General features: G+C 45.1%; 1 protein-coding gene across 21 annotated transcripts in view; it reads left to right on the top strand.

Moving 5' to 3' along the window:
• The window catches only part of LOC129853240 (transient receptor potential cation channel subfamily M member 3-like), a 260,173-nt gene that overhangs the window by 56,811 nt on the left and 179,848 nt on the right, over positions 1-23,514 (top strand). For 2 of the 21 annotated variants that reach the window (XM_055919066.1, XM_055919069.1), the window contains exon 1: positions 236-1,324. The exons of 14 other annotated variants lie outside the window; for them this stretch is intronic. In XM_055919066.1, coding sequence (XP_055775041.1) covers positions 1,232-1,324 — 93 coding nt within the window. In that variant the 5' untranslated portion in view covers positions 236-1,231. Of the gene's footprint in view, positions 1-233; positions 1,325-23,514 lie in introns of those variants that run through there. 5 more of the 21 variants (XM_055919068.1, XM_055919071.1, XM_055919073.1 and 2 more) reach the window with 3 other exon arrangements.

Here is a 23,514-nt window from a genome sequence, read left to right on the forward strand (position 1 = left end):
ACACACACACACACACACACACACACACACACACACACACACACACACACACACACACACACACACACACACACACACACACACACACACACACACACACACACACACACACACACACACACACACACACACACACACACACACTGGAGAGAGTCAGTGGAATGGGCAGAGAGAAAGAGAGGGAGGAGAAAGGGGTGGGGATGGAGAAGAGGGACACTACAGAGAATGAAATGGAGCAGAAGAAACATAGGTCTTTAGAGTATGGACATTTTTACTCAATATTTTTAAGTGGGGGTTTGCCTGCTTTAGCATTCTGATGGTTTTATCAACATGGATGATGATGACATATGCATTCAGTATAACTATTATATTGATTTGAATGCCATATCAGTTACATTTCTCCATATTCATCTCCATTCCAAATGAAGGGGGCTATATCTGTGACACTCACTCCTCTCGTTGCATCTTTCTTACGCGCCATACCTCTCTCCATCTCTCCCCTCTTTCTCTCACTCGCTCGCTGTCTTCTCCTCTCACATCTCCTGTCCTCTCTCTCCTTTTTTCACCTTGTGCTCAGGCTCTCTCATTCTCTAATTTATTTATATTTTCTCTCTTTCAATCTGCCTCATCCATTCTCTTTCCTTCTCCCTTTCCCCCTCTTTCTCTCTCTCTCTCTCTCTCTCTCTCTCGTCCTCTCTCTCTCTCTCTCGTCCTCTCTCTCTCTCTCTTTCTCGTCTTGGAGACAGTGCTGTGCTGCTCCCTGTCACTCTGCTCAGTTTACGGGCTCTGCTCTGCTCTCCCGTACTGTGCTGCTCTCCTCTCCTTTCCTCCTCTCCTGTTTGCTGCTCTCTTCTCTCCTCTTTCTCCATATCCTTTTCTTTGTTTTTTACTCTGTTCTGGAACGTATGCTCCGGGTGGACTGGCAGACTGGGATACTGGGATACCGCAGGTGGAGAGAGGGCTGGATGCTCCAGGCGTTCAGAACTCGGCCATCGGAACCTGTGGATCTGTGGGGAGGGGAGGGAGGGGTGGGGGAGAGGGAGAGTGGAAGGAGGGCACCCAGGTGAAGGAAGGGCTGAGCAGCCGGGGGACCAAGACGAAGGTGGTGGTCTGGTGTTAGGGGTCATGCTCTGCCGGGATCTGAGTTGTTCTATTTGGCCGGAGACTCTGCTGCTTTGCCCCCTCCAAAGGGCTCTTTTCTTGGAAAAGCCGGGCGGGAGGAGCGGGAACCATGAACCAGCAGCTGGATGCTCCGCGGCCAATCAACTGGACCATTAGGAAACTGTGCGCTGCAGCCTTCCTACCATCTGTACGCCTGCTCAAGGTATGGATACCAGAGTGGTCTGGGCTGGGGAGGGGGAGAGAGGGAGGTGGAGGAAAGGTGTAGTAGGAGAGAGGGAGGTAGAGGAGATATGGGACAGTGAATGGAGAGAGGATAAGGAGCAGAGGAAGAAGAGGGGGAGGTTGATATTGACTTAAGGTGGGTAGTTAGGATTTTTTTTCTTCCATTCGGTATACAGGTAACTGCTGAAGCCACACGGAAATGTCCTGGTCACAGATCTGTTTGTGCTGTCTTACCAATTCCTATTTGGTCATTGACAAGATGTCCCAAACAGATCTGGGACCAAGCTGACACAGGATGGGTTGTGAGGAAGAAAGGCCAGCAGAGGATTATACTGTGACTGTTTGGTGAAGATATCTGAGCAGTTAGGTTCAGATGGTATTATAGCCAATCCACACCTTCCTGGTTTCTGTCTGACAAGTGTTTTATTCTGGATGTGACTTCCCTTACGGTTATCCTTGTTGGGTGCAAGAGACCATACTGTAACCAGCCTTCTCTGGCATTGGGCTGTGTGCGTGCACTGGATGTGCACATGCGTGTGTCCACTGTATGAGGGGCAGTGAGAAAATCTACGAGGAAATGTATTTGTTGTCACAGGATATTTATAGACCTTGTTATAAGCTGGTTTTATTCATTGTCTGGTGTAAACATATTACAGGATGTTAATAACCAGGCATTTGATACACAACATATTACAGGATGTTAATAACCAGGCATTTGATACACAACATATTACAGGATGTTAATAACCAGGCATTTGATACACAACATATTACAGGATGTTAATAACCAGGCATCGTGTCTGGGTTCTCCCCAGTCTTCTTTTAATCACGCAACATCAAAGTCTTAAACCAAGTGTCTCTATGATGTTAAACCAGTCAAGATGAATGTGTGTGTGTGTGTGTTAAGCATTTGCATGTGTATGGCTCAAATAGATGATATTGTAATCACTGATGGTTTCTGTGTGCATCAGTGTAAGGCATTGACAGAGAGATAGGGGAAGTGTGAGTGCGTGTTGATGTGAGAGGTTTTCTAATCACTGATGGGGCTAGATAGTGTGTCTGAGCCATCTCAGGAGATGTCACAATGGCAGTGTAAGTTCATCTTAATAGGCCAGTTAATACACGTTCTGTATGCATCTGGTTCTGTGTGGGTGTCCCCATATGAGGCGCTTTGATTCTACAGCCAAACTCTTGGACCTCATATCTCTCCCCCACACAAGCACCTTCACCTTCTTTCAACATATTTTAGAACAAATAGGGAATCATTTAAGACATTTGCAAGGGTGCCATTATAATTGGCCACAATGTCTATTCAGAAATCAGTGCAGTTGGACTTTTCAGTGCTGAGAGATGGAGGTGGTCACTGCTGTTATGTTGTCCATGGAGGTTCTTTCTCAGTGGTTGTAGATGGCTTTTGGCATTCACTGCTTGACACTCTTTGCTCATGATGAAACAATGGTTAGAGGTTGTGATTAGAAATATTGGTTGTGCTTATTTGGAAGTCATTACTAGAATACAGCTCTTCTGTATACTAGTGCTTAATGTAGATAAATCATTTGTAACTTCACATTCCCTCAGATTCCAATAGTCCCATCATGTCACAGCCAGTCACACCTCTAAATGTCACACTCACAATCCAACCTGCTGACATACCATGGCCAAGTGTTGATTGGTCGGCACAGTTAATCAAAAAGCCATTACCACTCTCACCATGTGTTGCTACGGTAACAGCCCACCATGTGCCCTTTCACAGCCTGGGAGAGTAGCAGAGTGGATGATGTGGATTAGGTAGGTGACACACAGATACAAACCGATCGATTAAGATTGATCATCTTGGGGACGTCAGGGGTTTTAACCTCACGGTGATGCTACTGGATCAACTGTAGGTCACCTGATCCTTTTAAAGGACAGCAGGTTACTTGGTGTGACAGATTAAATTCCCTGGTGTTTGATTGGTGCTGTTATTGACCAATCATGGTACGTCTTCTAACCCAATTGTTCAATTTGTCAGCACCCTTGCCTACATGGATTTACAGATCATCCAGAATAAGGATGAATGTCTGCCAGGGTGGATGTGAACAGTGAAAATAAAGTGTTGGACACTCATGGAGCCAGCGTACAAAGATAATTCAATGAGTCTGTGCCATGATTCATTCCCGAGACATACTGGCAATGAATCAAGTTCTCTGGCAGGTGTTTTCAACAAGTAATTAAATCCCCCATTATAACAGAGTTTCTTCTCGACCTTTCAAATGACAAGCAATTGGTCAAGTGTCGGACCCCAAGAGAATAATGTCTCCATTATGGAGGGAAATAAGTGTTTGCTGAATTGGTGACTGAAATTATATATATCATTCTCCCTCTCTCTCTCTCTCTCTCTCTCTCTCTCTCTCTCTCTCTCTCTCTCTCTCTCTCTCTCTCTCTCTCTCTCTCTCTCTCTCTCTCTCTCTCTCTCTCTCTCTCTCTCTCTCTCTCTCTCTCTCTCTCTCTCTCTCTCTCTCTCTCTCTCTCTCTCGAGCAATCACACTATTTTTAATTCACGCTTTTTTGGCGTATTCTTTGGCTTATTGTTACAGATTACTTTTTGTTAAAAGTAAAAGGTGTGACATACAAAAAGACAATTGCCCTGAAACTGAATACCTGTCCCCTTCAATCTGCTGTTGCTATTATATTCTTCCTCTTTCTATATTTCAGATTTCAGCGCTTTCCTCTCCTCTTTGTATCCCTTCTTACTCTGTCCCTCTTCTGGGAGAGGTTTTTTCTTGGCACCTTTCTCATCCTCTCTGTTTCCTCTCCCTTTGTAGGAGAGAGACTCAGATAGTGAGTGTGTTATTCATTACTGAATTGTCTTCATACCCCCTGGAGTTGCACAATAAGTGTGAAATGCTCTCCTTTTATTCACTCACTGTCTCCCACTGTCCCACTTCTCTCTCTCTCTCTCTCTCTCTCTCTCTCTCTCTCTCTCTCTCTCTCTCTCTCTCTCTCTCTCTCTCTCTCTCTCTCTCTCTCTCTCTCTATATCTCTCTCTCTCTCTCTCTCCTCATGCTCCATGTATATGAAGCCTTCCAATGCCAATTGTAATGCTCCATCTTATGCAAAGTGCATGGAAGGGAGCGACCGCCAAAGAATACATTTGAATATCACAGTAGCAGTTATGTAGCTATAGCTCCTAGGGTGAGAAAATGGAACTGCAGAATAGTCTTATACAACAACTCCGGTGTCTGTTTATCATTCTCATGTGCTATTTTTACACTGTTCATATACAACTGTACTTATAGACTCAGTGTTATCTATAGGTGGCGCTCTTACTGAGTTGGTATTTGGAGTGGATGGCTTCTACAGTTTAAGTTAACCTTAGACAGACTGATCAGTTCAGGGGAGAAGGGTGTCCACTAAAAACGTCAAAAACAAACATTCTCCAAAATGTTCTTGTAACCATTATGGCATGTACTTCTACTTATGTTTATCATATAATATTACAACGGGACATTTTTTTTAATATTCATGGGATCTTGTCAAGCTAGTTGGAAACCAAATTGGGACCCCATTGGAACGTTACCTAAAGTTGTAGGAACGTTCACTGTTTGTTGTGATTGTTTAATTTTTCAAAATTGCTGTCTCATTTATGTTGGGTAACGTACAGTGCCTTCAGAAAGTATTCAGACCCCTTGACTTTTTACACATTTTGTTACATTACAGCCTTATTCTAAAATAGATTAAAACAATTAAATCCTCAGCAATCTACACACAATACCCCGTAATGACAAAGCAAAAACAGGTTTTTAGATATTTTTGTAAATGTATTAAATGAAAAAAACAGAAAACCTTATTTACTTATGTATTCAGACCCTTTGCTATAAGACTCAAATTTCAGCTCAGGTGCATCCTGTATCCATTGATCATCCTTGAGATGTTTCTACAACTTGATTGGAGTCCACCTGTGCTAAATTCTGTCTATATAAGGTCCCACAGTTGACAGTGCATGTCAGAGCAAAAATCAATTCATGAGGTTGAAGGAATTGTCCGTAGAGCTCCGAGACAGGATTCTGTCGAGGCACAGATCTGGGGAAGGGTACCAAAATATTTCTGCAGCATTGAAGGTCCTCAAGAACACAGTGAACTCCATCATTCTTAAATGGAAGAAGTTTGGAACCACCAAAACTCTTCCTAGAGCTGGCTGCCTGGCCAAACTGAGCAATTGGGGGAGAAGGGCCTTGGTCAGGGAGGTGATCAAGAACCCGATGGTCAGTCTGACAGAGCTCCAGAGTTCCTCTGTGGAGATGGGAGAACCTTCCAGAAGGACAACCATCTCTACAGCACTCCACCAATCTAGCTTTTATGATAGATTGGCCAGACAGAAGCCACTCCTCAGTAAAAGGTACATGACAGCCCACTTGCCAAAAGGCTCCTAAAGGACTCTCAGACCATGAGAAACAAGATTCTCTGGTCTGATGAAACAAAGATTGAACTCTTTGGCCTGAATGCCAAGCGTCACATCTGGAGAAAACCTGACACCATCCCTATGGTGAAGCATGGTGGTGGCAGCATCATGCTGTGGGGATGTTTTTCAGCGGTAGGGACTGGGAGAGTCAGGATCAAGGGAAAGATGAACGGAGTAAAGTACAGAGGGATCATTGATGAAAACCTGCTCCAGAGCGCTCAGGACCTCAGACTGGGGCGAAGGTTCACCTTCCAACAGGAGAATGACACGAAGCACACAGCCAAGACAACACAGGAGTGGCTTCGGGACAAGTCTCTGAATGTCCTTGAGTGGGCCAGCCAGAGCCGGGACTTGAACCCGATCGAATATCTCTGGAGAGATCTGAAAATAGCTTTGCAGCAATGTTCCCCATACAACCTGACAGCGCTTGGGAGGATCTGCAGAGAAGAATGGGAGAAACTCCCCAAATACAGGTGTGCCAAGCTTGTAGCATCAAACCCAAGAAGACTCGATGCTGTAATCGCTGCCAAAGGTGCTTCAACAAAGTACTGAGTAAAGGGTCTGAATACTTATGCAAATGTGATATTTCCATTGTTTTTATTTTATAAATTAGCAAAAATGTCTAAAAACCTTTGTCATTATGGGGTATTGTGTGTAGGTTGATGGAAAAGGAAACAACACTTTCTGAATGCACTGTCGTTAAAATAGAAAAATGACTTTGATATGTGTGTTAGGCCTTTTCGCTCTAGGCTTATCAGTAATCTGTATACTGCATACATCAGGGTTAAATCAAATAAATGAATAGGTTGGGCTGAAGCCTCTCCTGCAGATTTCTTGACTGCTGCACAGAACAAATGTTATACTTCATTACCAACCCAGATTAATAATTTAGCTTGTGAGAGGGATTGTTTCAATTCTTGTGGCTTTCGGAAAACGAGTGATTATCACATTCAATTAGCCATGTTACGTGATACTGACACGAGCCACAATGCACGTTATGTTCTCTCTGTTTGTGGTCTGAGAACACTCACAACAGTGTCATTTCTGAGGCAGAGCCATCTATTTTTAAAATGCTTTGAGTGAAGGATGCTTTACTGCACAATGTGTGGTGCTCACATTCAACAATGCAGATGTTTTCTGTTTTGGATGGAGGTTTAATTAACCACATTATATCTCGCTATATCAGTCTTTCTCCTCGTCTCATTGGAGTAGCCTATTCCTTCATCTATTTCACTCACTCCCTGTCTTGCTTTCCTCTACACGTGCATGTTCTTATAACCTAAATAAGTAAGTGCAAATGAGAAATGGTATTTGAAAGTCAGTGAAGTGAGTCCACAGGTGTGAACGTAGCTAGGGTATGTGAAGAGTGTTGTACAGAGAACATGTAATCATGGAAACCCTGAGGGAACATCTCTGTCACCACTTCCGGCGAAGTCGGTCCCTCTCCTTGTTCGCGGCGTTCGGCGGTCGACGTCACCGGTCTTTTAGCCATCGCCAATCCACTTTTCATTTTCCATTTGTTTTGTCTTTGTTTTCTACACACCTGGTTTCTATTCACCAATTACGTGTTCATTATGTAACCCTCTGTTTCCCACATGTTAGTGTGCGTGTTTATTGATTGTTCATGTCGGTTCTTGACGGCTGGTTATTGTTTGCCGGGTTATGTATTTACGCACGTTATTTTCGAGTGACCGGTATTTATCCGCACCTTAAGTATTGTCTGTATACTGGTGCTGTCGTGGAATTAAATACCATGTACACTCAACTCTGCTCTCCTGCGCCTGATTCACTGCACCAGTTACCCACCGCCTGACAGTCTCTAACTTTCGTGCACTTTGGTGTGTAAACACACTTCAGCCTACTCCAGGAGCCTTGGAAAGCTTTCACCTTTATGTCTAAATTAATCAAACGCTACTAGCATGAAATTACAATTAAGACATTATTTCACTAACTAGGCAAGCGAAGAACACAAGCTCGCAATTAAGACCTATTTCCCGTTGGCATGGCTCCCACTCGGCATCTGAAATGAAAGGGCCCGTTCTCAGACAGTATTTTCTTTCAGATTTGAAACGCTTTCTGAGAAAACAAAGTAATAGTTGGAAATAAACCGTCTGAATAGGATGTCTTGCCACTTAAATATGGGCCTACTGTAGCTGTGTTTTGTCTCTATTTCCAGTGCTGTATATTAACTGTCTATCATGCTTCGAAAACTTCCAAAACAGAAGCACGGTAAAGATGCTTGCTATTGGGGCACTGAGGGGGGGACTGGGTCCGATGCTTGGTGAACCATAATAACCCCAACGTGCGCATGTTCAAATCCCACTCCTGTGCTCCTAGAAGAAAGTCATGTTCAAATCCCACTCCTGTGCTCCTAGAAGAAAGTCATGTTCAAATCCCACTCCTGTGCTCCTAGAAGAAAGTCATGTTCAAATCCCACTCCTGTGCTCCTAGAAGAAAGTCATGTTCAAATCCCACTCCTGTGCTCCTAGAAGAAAGTCATGTTCAAATCCCACTCCTGTGCTCCTAGAAGAAAGTCATGTTCAAATCCCACTCCTGTGCTCCTAGAAGAAAGTCATGTTCAAATCCCACTCCTGTGCTCCTAGAAGAAAGTCATGTTCAAATCCCACTCCTGTGCTCCTAGAAGAAAGTCATGTTCAAATCCCACTCCTGTGCTCCTAGAAGAAAGTCATGTTCAAATCCCACTCCTGTGCTCCTAGAAGAAAGTCATGTTCAAATCCCACTCCTGTGCTCCTAGAAGAAAGTCATGTTCAAATCCCACTCCTGTGCTCCTAGAAGAAAGTCATGTTCAAATCCCACTCCTGTGCTCCTAGAAGAAAGTCATTTTCAAACCCTGGCCCACGCTCCCTCTACACTCTAAGAAAAAAGGCTTCCAAAAGGGTTATTTGGCTGTCCCCATAGGAGAACCCTTTTTGGTTCTAGGTGGAACCCTTTTTTGGTTCCTTGTAAAACCCTCTGTAGAAAGGGTTCTACGTGGAACCAAAAAGGGTTCTTCCAATGGTTATCCTATGGGGACAGTCAAATAACCTTTTTAGGTTCTAGATAGCAATTTGTTTTTCTAAAAGTGTACCAATCCATCCCCACTCCAACCCCTAGCCCATTATCCATGACATCAGCAAATGTATGTCTCTCTGTTTGGACCTTTGACCCTCAGCACTGTCTCTCTGTGTGGACCTTTGACCCCCAGGACTGTCTCTCTGTGTGGACCTTTGACCCCCAGGACTGTCTCTCTGCGTGGACCTTTGAGCCCCTGAACTTTGTCTCTGCTGCCGTCAGTCAGCGGGTGGGAAGTTATGGGTCTTTCTTGGGATGGAAGACTATTTGATTATGTATAAGGAGGAATTCATGTATCTGCCGCCAGAGCTGTGCTTTATGGAGTCTCAGTAGACAGTTCAACATGTAGTACGGTACCCTGCAGGGCAGTTAGAATAAAATGTACATGTGTTTGTTCTCGAATGTGTGTGTGTATTTGTGTTGTGTGTGGGTGTGTGTGTGGTGCCTGCGTGCATGTTGTACGTACATGCGTGAGTGTGTGTGGCTTGTTTGACCACTGGTCCGTGGTCCCAGTAGTCATCGCCTCTTGTCACGACTCTCTTATGCACCCTCTACACACACAGACAAACACACAGACACACAGACACAGACACAGACACAGACACAGACACAGACACAGACACAGACACAGACACAGACACAGACACAGACACAGACACAGACACACACACACACACACACACACACACACACACACACACACACACACACACACACACACACACACACACACACACACACACACACACACACCCTGTCCCCCTGTATTTCAACATGAGGTGAGCTGGCTGCTTGATGAAAGTAAATCTTGTAGAGGGAAAAGGTTTTGGTTGGGTGCACTGAGCATTATTAAATCAGTCTAATCGATTAGTCTAAGTGCTACCTTCTTACTGTGTGCTTAGAATGTGGAATGAGGCACTTTCACCTAGATGTAAGTATGTTGTGGGTGGGTGCCTTTGTGTGTGTGAGTGTGTGCGTGTGCCAGGGTTTCCGTTATGAAAATGTGGCACTAGACATTTGACCGGCAGCATTTTAGTTTGGGGCGGAAGTGGTTTAAAGCGTTGGGCCAGTAACTGAAAGGTTACTGGATCGAATCCCCAAGCTGACAAGGTAAAAATCGGTCGTTTTGCCCCTGAACGATCATAACAACATACAGGAACTCAAGTCCTTCTGTTCACCTGACTTAGAATTCCTCACAGTCAAATGCCGACCGCATTATCTACCAAGAGAATTCTCTTCGATTATAATCACAGCCACATATATTCCCCTCCAAGCAGACACATCGATGGCCCTGAACAAACTTTATTTCACTCTATGTAAACTGGAAACCACATATCCCGAGGCTGCATTCATTGTAGCCGGGGATTTTAACAAGGCCAATCTGAAAACAAGACTCCCTAAATTCTATCAGCATATCGATTGTGCAACCAGGGCTGGTAAAACCCTGGATCATTGTTATTCTAACTTCCGCAAAACATATAAGGCCCTCCCCCGCCCTCCTTTCGGAAAAGCTGACCACGACTCCATTTTGTTGCTCCCTGCCTATAGACAGAAACTAAAACAGGAAGCTCTCGCGCTCAGGTCTGTTCAACGCTGGTCCGATCAATCTGATTCCATGCTTCAAGATTGCTTCGATCACGTGGACTGGGATATGTTCCGCATTGCGTCAAACAACAACATTGACGAATACGCTGATTCGGTGAGTGAGTTTATTAGCAAGTGCATCGGCGATGTCGTACCCACAGCAACTATTAAAACATTCCCAAATCAGAAACCGTGAATTCGTGTGAAACTGAAAGCGCGAACTACTGCTTTTAATCAGGGCAAGGTGACCGGAAACATGACCGAATACAAACAGTGTAGCAATTCCCTCCGCAAGGCAATCAAACAAGCTAAGCGTCAGTATAGAGACAAAGTAGAGTCGCAATTCAACGGCTCAGACACAAGAGGTATGTGGCAGGGTCTACAGACAATCACGGACTACAAAAAGAAAACCAGACGGACCAGGATGTCTTGCTCCCAGACAGACTAAACAACTTCTTTGCCCACTTTGAGGACATTACAGTGCCACTGACATGGCCCGCTACCAAAACCTGTGGACTTTCACTGCAGGCAACGTGAGTAAAACATTTAAACGTGTTAACCCTCGCAAGGCTGCAGGCCCAGACGGCATCCCCAGCCACGTCCTCAGAGCATGCGCAGACCAGCTGGCTGGTGTGTTTACGGACATATTCAACCAATCCTTATCCCAGTCTGCTGTCCCCACATGCTTCAAGAGGGCCACCATTGTTCCTGTTCCCAAGAAAGCTAAGGTAACTGAGCTAAACGACTACCGCCCCGTAGCAATCATTTCCGTCATCATGAAGTGCTTTGAGAGACTAGTCAAGGACCATATCACCTCCACCCTACCTGACACCCTAGACCCACTCCAATTCGCCTACCGCCCCAATAGGTCCACAGACGACACAATCGCAACCACACTCCACACTGCCCTTACCCATCTGGACAAGAGGAATACCTACCTGAGAATGCTGTTCATCGACTACAGCTCAGCATTTAACACCATAGTACCCTCCAAACTCGTCATCAAGCTCGAGACCATGGGTCTCGACCCCGCCCTGTGCAACTGGGTACTGAACTTCTTGACGGGCCGCCCCCAGGGGGTGAGGGTAGGTAACAACATCTCCACTCCGCTGATCCTCAACACTGGGGCCCCACAAGGGTGCGTTCTGAGCCCTCTCCTGTACTCCCTGTTCACCCACGACTGTGTGGCCATGCACGCCTCCAACTCAATCATCAAGTTTGCATACGACACTACAGTGGTAGGTGTAAAAATAACCTCACACTCAACGTCAACAAAACAAAGGAGATGATCGTGGACTTCAGAAAACAGCTGAGGGAGCACCCCCCTATCCACATCGACGGGACAGTAGTCGAGAGGGTAGTACGTTTTAAGTTCCTCGGCGTACACATCACGGACAAACTGAAATGGTCCACCCACACAGACAGCGTGGTGAAGAAGGCGCATCAGCGCCTCTTCAACCTCAGGAGGCTGAAGAAATTCGGCTTGTCACCAAAAGCACTCACAAACTTTTACAGATGCACAATCGTGAGCATCCTGTTGGGCTGTATCACCACCTGGTAGGGCAACTGCTCCGCCCACAACCGTAAGGCTCTCCAGAGGGTGTGAGGACTGCACAATGCATCACCGGGGGAAAATTACCTGCCCTCCAGGACACCTACACCACCCGATGTCACAGGAAGGCCATAAAGATCATCAAGGACAACAACCACCCGAGACACTGCCTGTTCACCCCGCTATCATCCAGAAGGCAAGGTCAGTACAGGTGCATCAAGGGACCGAGAGACTGAAAAACAGCTTCTATCTCAAGGCCATCAGACTGTTAAACAGCCACCACTAACATTGAGTGGCTGCTGCCAACATACTGACTCGACTTCAGCCACTTTAACAATATAAAAATGTATGTAAAAATGTATCACTAGCCACTTTAAACAATGCCACTTCATATAATGTTTACATACCCTACATTACCCATCTCATATGTATATACTGTACTCGATACCATCTACTGCATCTTGCCTATGCCGTTCTGTACCATCACTCATTCATATATTTTTATGTACATATTCTTCATTCCTTTACACTTGTGTGTATAAGGTAGTTGTTGTGAAACTGATAGGTTAGATTACTTGTTGGTTATTACTGCATTGTTGGAACTAGAAGCACAAGCATTTCGCTACACTCGCATTAACATCTGCTAACTAAGGGTATGTGACAAATAACATTTGATTTGATTTGATTTGAGGCAGTTAACCCACTCTTCCCTGGTGGGCCGTCATTGTAAATAAGAATTTGTTCTTAACTCACTTGCCTAGTTAAATAAAGGTTAATTAAAACATTTACCAGACATTTGAGAAGTTTACCAGACCCATTGGGTGTGTAACCAGATGAGAACGTCCACCCACGGTGCTCAGAATGACAGAAATAACATTTATATTATGGTAAATAATCTTAACAGAACATGCAAGTCGAGGATGCAATGACGTGTTTCCTTACCGCGCACTTTGAAGATGTTAGAATAAGTGTCCACATGTACTTTTCCTCAGCCAACAAGATGAGTAAGAAACAGCAAAATCACTATCCTAATCACAGAGGTGCGTGAGTTTCAGGTTTGGGGAAACACATTTCACCATAAAAATGCACCTTCATAATAAAGCATTCCATGCATCATTACATTTGCAGACTTATGTAGATTTGATATTCATAATTTAGGCTAATAATGTAAATCACTATTTGCAAAAAATACCGTTCAATGCATGGCTGAGCACGTATAGAACAGGCTATAGGCTATATCAGGTAAGTTTATTCTTTCTTTGCACGGGAAAACACATGTAATGCAATTCTACTACACTTTATCTGACTGAAGACATTAGCAGAATATTTTTTATTACTCTGCTGACAGTGACAAACAGATCAATAAAAACGACCTTGTCCGTATAATAGGCCTATGAGAAGGGGAGACATACAGAACATGACGTCCATCTAAACTGGAGGAGGACATGAAAAGGGGAAGCTAATGATCCTCTGTGGCCAAGTCATGCTTTAGTAGCCTATTTTGAATGATTAGATGTATTTCAGTTTAGACAGGAGTAGGCTAATTAGGCTATATAATCTTGGCAATTTAATTCAATTGACTTAGGGAAAGCTTAGCTTCCCCTAGACTTATGGACGCGCCGCCTATGAGTCTATGCCAATCTACTATCCCCCATAGTGGAAAAGTTGACCTATTCTATTGGTCAGCTTGTGGAGAAAGAAATAGGCCAAACAGACTGGGACAGTTGTGGGACGACTAACTGAAGTTTATTTAGTGCTTTATTCGGGTAGCCGGAAAGTAGAGCATTGCAGTAGTCTAACCTAGAAGTGACAAAAGCATGGATGAATTTTTGGACAGAACGTTTCTGATTTTTGCAATGTTACGTAGATGGAAAAAAGTTGTCCTTGAAACAGTCTTGATATGTTCTTCAAAAGAGAGATCAGGGTCCAGAGTATAGGGTGAGTGAAACCCTGGTGTGTACATAGGGTGTGTGAAACCCTGGTGTGTGCATAGGGTGTGTGTGAAACCCTGGTGTGTACATAGGATGTGTGTGAAACCCTGGGGTGTACATAGGGTGTGTGTGAAACCCTGGTGTGTGCATAGGATGTGTGTGAAAACCTGGTGTGTACATAGGATGTGTGTGAAACCCTGGTGTGTGCATAGGGTGTGTGAAACCCTGGGGTGTACATAGGGTGTGTGTGAAACCCTGGTGTGTACATAGGATGTGTGTGAAACCCTGGGGTGTACATAGGGTGTGTGTGAAACCCTGGTGTGTGCATAGGGTGTGTGTGAAACCCTGGTGTGTACATAGGATGTGTGTTACACCATAGTGTGTACATAGGATGTGTGTGAAACCCTGGTGTGTGCATAGGGTGTGTGTGAAACCCTGGTGTGTACATAGGATGTGTGAAACCCTGGTGTGTGCATAGGGTGTGTGTGAAACCCTGGTGTGTGCATAGGGTGTGTGAAACCCTGGGGTGTACATGGGATGTGTGTGAAACCCTGGGGTGTACATAGGATGTGTGTGAAACCCTGGGGTGTACATAGGGTGTGTGTGTGAAACCCTGGTATGTACATAGGATGTGTGTGAAACCCTGGTGTGTACATAGGATGTGTGAAACCCTGGTGTGTACATAGGGTGTGTGAAACCCTGGTGTGTACATAGGGTGTGTGAAACCCTGGTGTGTACACAGGGTGTGTGAAACCCTGGTGTGTACATAGGATGTGTGTTACACCCTGGTGTGTACATAGGATGTGTATGAAACCCTGGTGTGTACATAGGATGTGTGTTACACCCTGGTGTGTACATAGGGTGTGTGAAACCCTGGTGTGTATATAGGGTGTGTGTGAAACCCTGGGGTGTACATGGGATGTGTGTGAAACCCTGGTGTGTACATGGGATGTGTGTGAAACCCTGGGGTGTACATAGGATGTGTGTGAAACCCTGGTGTGTATATAGGATGTGTGTGGAACCCTGGTGTGTGCATAGGGTGTGTGTGAAACCCTGGTGTGTACATAGGATGTGTGTGAAACCCTGGTGTGTACATAGGGTGTGTGTGAAACCCTGGTGTGTATATAGGATGTGTGTGAAACCCTGGTGTGTGCATAGGGTGTGTGTGAAACCCTGGTGTGTACATGGGATGTGTGTGAAACCCTGGGGTGTACATAGGGTGTGTGTGAAACCCTGGTGTGTATATAGGATGTGTGTGAAACCCTGGTGTGTGCATAGGGTGTGTGTGAAACCCTGGTGTGTGCATAGGGTGTGTGTGAAACCCTGGTGTGTGCATAGGGTGTGTGTGAAACCCTGGTGTGTGCATAGGGTGTGTATGAAACCCTGGTGTGTGCATAGGGTGTGTGTGAAACCCTGGTGTGTACATGGGATGTGTGTGAAACCCTGGTGTGTACATAGGGTGTGTGTGAAACCCTGGTGTGTGCATAGGGTGTGTGTGAAAACCTGGTGTGTACATAGGATGTGTGTGAAACCCTGGTGTGTGCATAGGGTGTGTGTGAAAACCTGGTGTGTACATAGGATGTGTGTGAAACCCTGGTGTGTACATGGGATGTGTGTGAAACCCTGGGGTGTACATAGGGTGTGTGTGAAACCCTGGTGTGTATATAGGATGTGTGTGAAACCCTGGTGTGTGCATAGGGTGTGTGTGAAACCCGGGCGTGTGGATAAGGTGTGTGTGTGTGTGTGAAACCCTGGTGTGTACATAGGGTGTGTGTGAAACCCTGGTGTGTACATAGGATGTGTGTGAAACCCTGGTGTGTACATGGGATGTGTATGAAACCCTGGGGTGTACATGGGATGTGTATGAAACCCTGGTGTGTACATAGGGTGTGTGTGAAACCCTGGTGTGTACATAGGGTGTGTGTGAAACCCTGGTGTGTACATAGGGTGTGTGTGAAACCCTGGTGTGTACATAGGATGTGTGTGAAACCCTGGTGTGTACATAGGATGTGTGTTACACCCTAGTGTCTTCTAGGGTGTGTTTATTCTTGAATGTTTAAATGTTGTTTGTGTTTGACATGCATGTTAGTGAGTGTGTGCATTCATAGCTTTCCAATTGTCCATAGTCAAATCAATTTATCAATACAATTCTGTTTGATGATTTATCTATGTTCATGTGATATATTACTCTCAAGGCTGTTAGAATAACGAAGATGTCGAATAGGGGAAGCAAGAGGATAAGTAGAAAACTGTACACATGTCCAATTTACACTTTTAGCTTGTACCAAAGGTTGTTTGCTCTCTCTGGGTTATAAAACACCAAAAGCGAAGTCAAGTTGTATTGTGATTCTAGTCACAGATAAGGGGTTTCGTTAGGTCTAATGAGACAAAGCGAAGTGCTTTTTAAGGAGTATTACCGTTGGGGAATGTCATAATGGGACAAACGCTTAATTTCATCACTCTGGACAGGGTACAGTACAGTAGAAGTATGTACTTAAATCTTTGTGTGGAATGACTCTGAATAGCCTTGGTCCTCTATGACAGGCTGGCCATTAGAAGCCTGATGGAGTCAGTGTTAATAATTGAGGGGTCTTTGGTAAGCTCAGTATGAAACACTTAAGACCGGGACTAGGTCATGTCATGATCTGACTACTGTAGACTGATTAAAAGGCTGGAAACGAAAAGGAAAAAAGTGGCCACGTCTGCTAGCTGGCTCCGCTTCTTGACCCAGTTTAATTAACACTACAGCTCAACTGTGGGGGGGGGGGGAGAGCTCGACTCGACTCCACGTACAGAGTATCATGCATCTATCATACAGTATCTAGGTGCCAGGAAGGGGTTTTATCTAGGGGCCAGGAAGGGGTTTTATCTAGGGGCCAGGAATGGGTTTTATCTAGGGGCCAGGAAGCGGTTTTATCTAGGTGCCAGGAAGGGGTTTTATCTAGGGGCCAGGAAGGGGTTTTATCTATGTGCCAGGAATGGGTTTTATCTAGGTGCTAGGAATGGGTTTTATCTAGGGGCCAGGAAGGGTTTTATCTAGGTGCCAGGAATGGGTTTTATCTAGGGGCCAGGAAGGGGTTTTATCTAGGGGCCAGGAAGGGGTTTTATCTAGGTGCCAGGAAGGGGTTTTATCTAGGGGCCAGGAAGGGGTTTTATCTAGGTGCCAGGAAGGGGTTTTATTTAGGGGCCAGGAATGGGTTTTATGTAGGGGCCAGGAATGGGTTTTATCTAGGGGCCAGGAAGGGATTTTATCTAGGTGCCAGGAATGGGTTTTATTTAGGGGCCAGGAAGGGGTTTTATCTAGGTGCCAGGAAGGGGTTTTATCTAGGGGCCAGGAAGGGGTTTTATCAAGGGGCCAGGAATGGGTTTTATCTAGGGGCCAGGAAGCGGTTTAATCTAGGGGCCAGGAAGGGATTTTATCTAGGTGCCAGGAATGGGTTTTATTTAGGGGCCAGGAAGGGGTTTTATTTAGGTGCCAGGAAGGGGTTTTATCTAGGGGCCAGGAAGGGGTTTTATTTAGGGGCCAGGAAGAGGTTTTATTTAGGGGCCAGGGATGGGTTTTATCTAGGTCCCAGGAAGAGGTTTTATTTAGGGGCCAGGGATGGGTTTTATCTAGGTGCCAGGAATGGGTTTTATCTAGGTGCCAAGAATGGGTTTTAACTAGGGGCCTGGAATGGGTTTTATCTAGGTGCAAGGAAGGGGTTTTATCTAGGTGCCAGGAATGGGTTTTATCTAGGTGCCAGGAATGGGTTTTAACTAGGGGCCAGGAGTGGGTTTTATTTAGGGGCCAGGAATGGGTTTTGTCTAGGTGCCAGGAATGGGTTTTATCTAGGGGCCAGGAAGGGTTTTATCTAGGTGCCAGGAAGGGGGTTTATTTAGGTGCCAGGAATGGGTTTTGTCTAGGTGCCAGGAATGGGTTTTATCTAGGGGCCAGGAAGGGTTTTATCTAGGTGCCAGGAAGGGGTTTTATTTAGGTGCCAGGAAGGGTTTTATCTAGGTGCCAGGAAGTTGTTTTTTTTAGGTGCCAGGAAGGGGTTTTATTTAGGGGCCAGGAAGAGTTTTTATTTAGGGGCCAGGAAGGGGTTTTATCTAGGGGCCAGGAATGGGTTTTATTTAGGGGCCAAAAGGGGTTTTATCTAAGTGCCAGGAATGGGTTTTATTTAGGGGCCAGGAAGCGGTTTTATCTAGGGGCCAGGAGGGGGTTTTATCTAGGGGCCAGTAAGCGGTTTTATCTAGGGGCCAGGAGGGGGTTTTATCTAGGGGCCAGGAAGGGGTTTTATCTAGGTGCCAGGAAGGGGTTTTATTAAGGGGACAGGAAGGGGTTTTATTTAGGGGCCAGGAATGGGTTTTATGTAGGGGCCAGGAAGCGGTTTTATCTAGGGGCCAGGAAGGGATTTTATCTAGGTGCCAGGAATGGGTTTTATTTAGGGGCCAGGAGGGTTTTTTATCTAGGGGCCAGGAAGGGGTTTTATCTAGGGGCCAGGAAGGGGTTTTATCAAGGGGCCAGGAATGGGTTTTATCTAGGGGCCAGGAAGCGGTTTTATCTAGGGGCCAGGATAGGGTTTTATTTAGGGGCCAGGAGGGGGTTTTATCTAGGGGCCAGGAAGGAGTTTTATCTAGGGGCCAGGAAGGGGTTTTATCTAGGTGCCAGGAAGGTTTTTTTTCTAGGGGCCAGGAAGGGTTTTTATTTAGGTGCCAGGAAGGTGTTTTATTTAGGGGCCAGGAAGGGGTTTTATTTAGGGGCCAGGAGGGGGTTTTATCTAGGGGCCAGGAAGGGTTTTTATTTAGGGGCCAGGAGGGGGTTTTATCTAGGGGCCAGGAAGGGTTTTTATTTAGGTGCCAGGAAGGTGTTTTATTTAGGGGCCAGGAAGGGGTTTTATCTAGGTGCCAGGAAAGGGTTTTTCAGTTTATAGATAGGGCCCATACAACCCTGTCCCTTTGTATCATGTCAATATCATGGTCATCTCTATTTCTATCTCTATTTCCTTTGCCACTCCCAGTGTTAGGAGCCTGGTTTAGTACTGCAGTGTGAAACCCAAAAGCAGAACACTGAGCCAGATGGGTTTTCAGTGTAAGGGGGTGTGAAAGAGAAAAGGATGTTTCTAGACAGACATATTTGGCTTTGATCTGAGAGAGCTTAGCAAGAAAGCAACCCTGCTCTCTCCCTCTCTCTTTGTCTTTGTCTCTCTCTCTCTCTCTCTCTCTCTCTCTCTCTCTCTCTCTCTCTCTCTCTCTCTCTCTCTCTCTCTCTCTCTCGCTCTCTCTTTGTCTTTGTCTCTCTCTCTCTCTCTCTCTCTCTCTCTCTCTCTCTCTCTCTCTCTCTCTCTCTCTCTCTCTCTCTCTCTCTATCTCTCTCTCTCTCTCTCTCTCTCTCTCTCTTTGTCTTTGTCTCTCTCTCTCTCTCTCTCTCTCTCTCTTTGTCTTTGTCTGTCTCTCTCTCTTTGTCTTTGTCTCTCTCTCTCTCTCTCTCTTTGTCTTTGTCTCTCTCTCTGTCTTTGTCTTTGTCTCTCTCTCTCTCTCTCTCTCTCTTTGTCTTTGTCTTTGTCTCTCTCTCTCTCTCTTCATCTTTGTCTCTCTCTCTCTCTCGTTGTCTTTGTCTCTCTCTCTCTTTGTCTTTGTCTCTCTCTCTCTCTTTGTCTCTCTCTCTTTGTCTCTCTCTCTCTTTGTATTTGTCTCTCTCTCTCTCTCTCTTTGTCTTTGTCTCGCTCTCTCTCTGTCTTTGTCTCTCTCTCTCTCTCTCTTTGTCTTTGTCTCTCTCTCTCTTTGTCTTTCTCTCTCTCTCTCTGTCTTTGTCTCTCTCTCTCTCTCTCTTTGTCTTTGTCTCTCTCTCTCTTTTTGTCTTTGTCTCGCTCTCTCGCTCTCACTTTGTCTTTGTCTCTCTCTCTCTCTCTCTCTCTCTGTCTTTGTCTCGCTCTCTCTCTCTCTTTGTCTCTCTCTCTCTCTCTTTGTCTTTGTCTCTCTCTCTTTGTCTTTGTCTCTCTCTCTCTCTCACTCCCTCTCTCTCTCTCTCTTTCTCACCGCTCCAGCAAAGCGTATTGTCTTAGTGGTAATGGTTTCTCTCAGGTCATTAGCAGTGATTCCTGTGAGCAGCTTTATTACTGTGCTGCTTCCTGCCATATATTTCCCAAATCGAACACACACACACACACACACACACACACACACACACACACACACACACACACACACACACACACACACACACACACACACACACACACACACACACACACACACACACACACACACACACACACACACACACACAACAATACAAACACCCTCAGTGCAGACCCCAGCTGGTTTTTGAAAGCTGTGTTGCAGTATTAAGCCTTCATTCTCCTTAAAAGCTGTTTTAAATAGTCTGCATACCCGTGTCAGAGCGTCCCTCTCAAGGATTAACAGAGAGCTGAGACGTTGTTCATTTTCTCTCACTCTTATGTCTTCTCCTGTTTGGGGAAATGGTGCGATAGGACAGACCATTTGGGAGTGCTGTCAACGACGATGTAGTTAACAGCACATGTTCATATCCGTGCGTGTGTGCGTTTGTTCTCAAGTGTGTGTGTGTGTGTGTGTGTGTGTGTGTGTGTGTGTGTGTGTGTGTGTGTGTGTGTGTGTGTGTGTGTGTGTGTGTGTGTGTGTGTGTGTGTGTGTGTGTGTGTGTGTGTGTGTGTGTGTGTGTGTGTGTGTGTGTGTGTGTGTGTGTGAAACTGGCTCTCATGAGGACCGCCACAGGAAAGGAAGACCCAGAGTTACCTCTACTGCAGAGGATAAGTTCATTAGAGTTACCAGCTTTAGAAATTACAGACACTTCTCAACATCAACTGTTCAGAGCAGACTGCGTGAATCAGGCCTTCATGGCCGAATTGCTGCAAAGAAACCACCACTAATGGACACCAATAATAAGAAGAGACTTGCTTGGGCCAAGAAACACGAGCAATGGACATTAGACTGATGGAAATCTGTTCTTTGGTCTGATGAGTCCAAATTGGAGATTTTTGGTTGCAACCGCCATGTCTTTGTGAGATGCAGAGTAGGTGAACGGATGGTCTCCGCGTGGGTGGTTCCCACCGTGAAGCATGGAGGAGGAGGTGTGATGGTGTGGGGGTGCTTTGCTGGTGACACTGTCAGTGATTTATTTAGAATTCAAGGCACACTTCACCAGCATGGCTACCACAGCATTCTGCAGCCGTCCCATCTGGTTTGCGCTTAGTGGGCTATTTCACCAAGAAGGAGAGTGATGGAGTGCTGCATCAGATGACCTGGCCTCCACAATCATCCGACCTCAACCCAATTGAGATGGTTTGGGATGAGTTGGACCGCAGAGTGAAGGAAAAGCAGCCAACAAGTGCTCAACATAAGAGGGAACTCCTTCAAGACTGTTGGAAAATCATTCCAGGTGAAGCTGGTTGAGAGAATGCAAAGCTGTCATCAAGGCAAAGTGTGGCTAATTGGAAGAATCTAAAATCTAAAATATATTTTGATTTGTTTAATACTTTTTTGGTTACCATATGTGTTATTTCATACTTTTGATGTCTTCACTATTATTCTATAATGTTGAAAATAGTTAAAATAAAGAAAACCCCTTGAATGAGTAGGTGTCCAAACTTTTGACTGGTACTGTATGTGAGTGAGTGAGCAGAGCGAGAGAGAGGCAGATGGTGTGGAGAAGGTAAATGAGATTGTGTGTCATGAGTTATAGGCCACGCATAAAAAAATGTGTTGGTTTGTCTGTGTGTGCGTGAGTGAGACAGGGAGGTAAATGGGATATTGGAATGTGGAAAATTAAAGTGACTGCCATGGAACACGGCTATTTCTGTCCCCTGTTCCTTCTCTCCTCCCATTTCCTGTTCTTTTCCCACTCTATCTCCGGTGCTGTGGTCACATCTATCCACCTCTTCAACTCCTCCATTCCCTCATTCTCTTCCTCCCTTACATCTCTCTTCTTTCTCTCTCCCTCTCCCTCACCCCCTCTCTCTTTATCTCCCCCTCTCTCTCTATGTTCCTCTCCCCTCTCTCTCTATGTTCCTCTCTCCTCTCTCTCTATGTTCCTCTCTCCTCTCTCTCTCAATACAATTCAATTCAAAGGGTTTTATTGGCATGGGAAACATATGTTTACATTGCCTAAGCAAGTGATAATAGATAATAAACAAAAGTATAATAAACAATCAAATGAACAGTAAACATTACACTCACAAAAGTTTCTAAATAATTACTATGTACAGTGTTGTAACAATGTGCAAATAGTTGAAGAAAAAAAGGGAAAATAAATAAACACATATGGGTTGCATTTACAATGGTATTTGTTCTTCACTGGTTGCCCTTTTCTTGTGGCAACAGGTCACAAATGTTGCTGCTGTGATGGCACACTGTGGTATTTATCCAATAGATATGGGAGTTTATCAAAATTGGATTTGTTTTCAAATTCTTTCTGGGTCTGTGTAATCTGAGGGAAATATGTGTCTCTAATATGGTCAAACATCTGGCAGGAGGTTAGGAAGTGCAGCTCAGTTTCCACCTCATTTTGTGGGCAGTGTGCACATAGCCTGTCTTCTCTTGAGAGCCAGGTCTGCATACTGTCAGCAGTGTGCGCAACTGGTTAACTGAAGTCAGGTGCAGGAGAGTAGAGGTGAGTGAACAGGCACACTTTATTTGGCAGAAGGAAAACAGTCAGACGCAACTGCGTAACGACACTCCCGCCAAAGGCAAAAGTGAATAGCGCACTCGTCACACAAATAATGTACAGCATACAATACCACGGTTTCCAAACAAGACCCGGCGAAAAATCAGCATGAAGCGTCACACATGACACGTAACGAACAATTACACACACAGACATGGGGGGGAACAGAGGATGATATACACGTAGATTGATGAGGGGATGTAAAACAGGTGTGCGGAAAAACAAGACAAAACAAATGGAAAATGAAAGGTGGAGCGGCGATGGCTAGAAGACCGGAGACGTCGACCGCTGAGCGCCGCCCGAACAAGAAGAGGCGGGAGTTGTGACACATACTGTATGTGTTCAAGGCTATGTTCACTGAGTCTGTACATAGTCAAAGCTTTCCTTAATTTTTGATCAGTCACAGTGGTCAGGTATTCTGCTTAGGGCCAAATAGCACTCTAGTTGGCTCATTTTTTTTGTTAATTCTTTCCAGTGTGTCAAATAGTTATATTTTTGCTTTCTCAGAATTTGGTTGGGTTTAATTGTGTTGCTGGCCTGGGGCTCTGTGGTGTCTGTTTGTGTTTGTGAACAAAGCCCCAGAATCAGCTGGCTGAGGGGACTCCTCTCTAGGTTAATCTCTCTGTAGGTGAGGGCTTTTTGGTGAAATGTGTGGGCATCGCTTATTTTTAGGTGGTTGTGAAATTTAACCTGTCTAGGATCAGCGTGGCGCTAGCGGCACACCCCCCCCCCCCCCACTGAAAAACCAGTGCCGCGAAATTCAAAAAAAATATTTTTTTTAAATATTTAACTTTCACACATTAAAGTCCAATACAGCTAATGAAAGACACAGATCTTATGAATCCAGTCAACATTTCCGATTTTTAAAATGTTTTACAGGGAAGACACAATATGTAAAGATGTACAT

This window comes from Salvelinus fontinalis, chromosome 4, assembly GCF_029448725.1.
Source record: "Salvelinus fontinalis isolate EN_2023a chromosome 4, ASM2944872v1, whole genome shotgun sequence".
Classification (NCBI taxonomy): Eukaryota; Metazoa; Chordata; class Actinopteri; order Salmoniformes; family Salmonidae; genus Salvelinus; species Salvelinus fontinalis.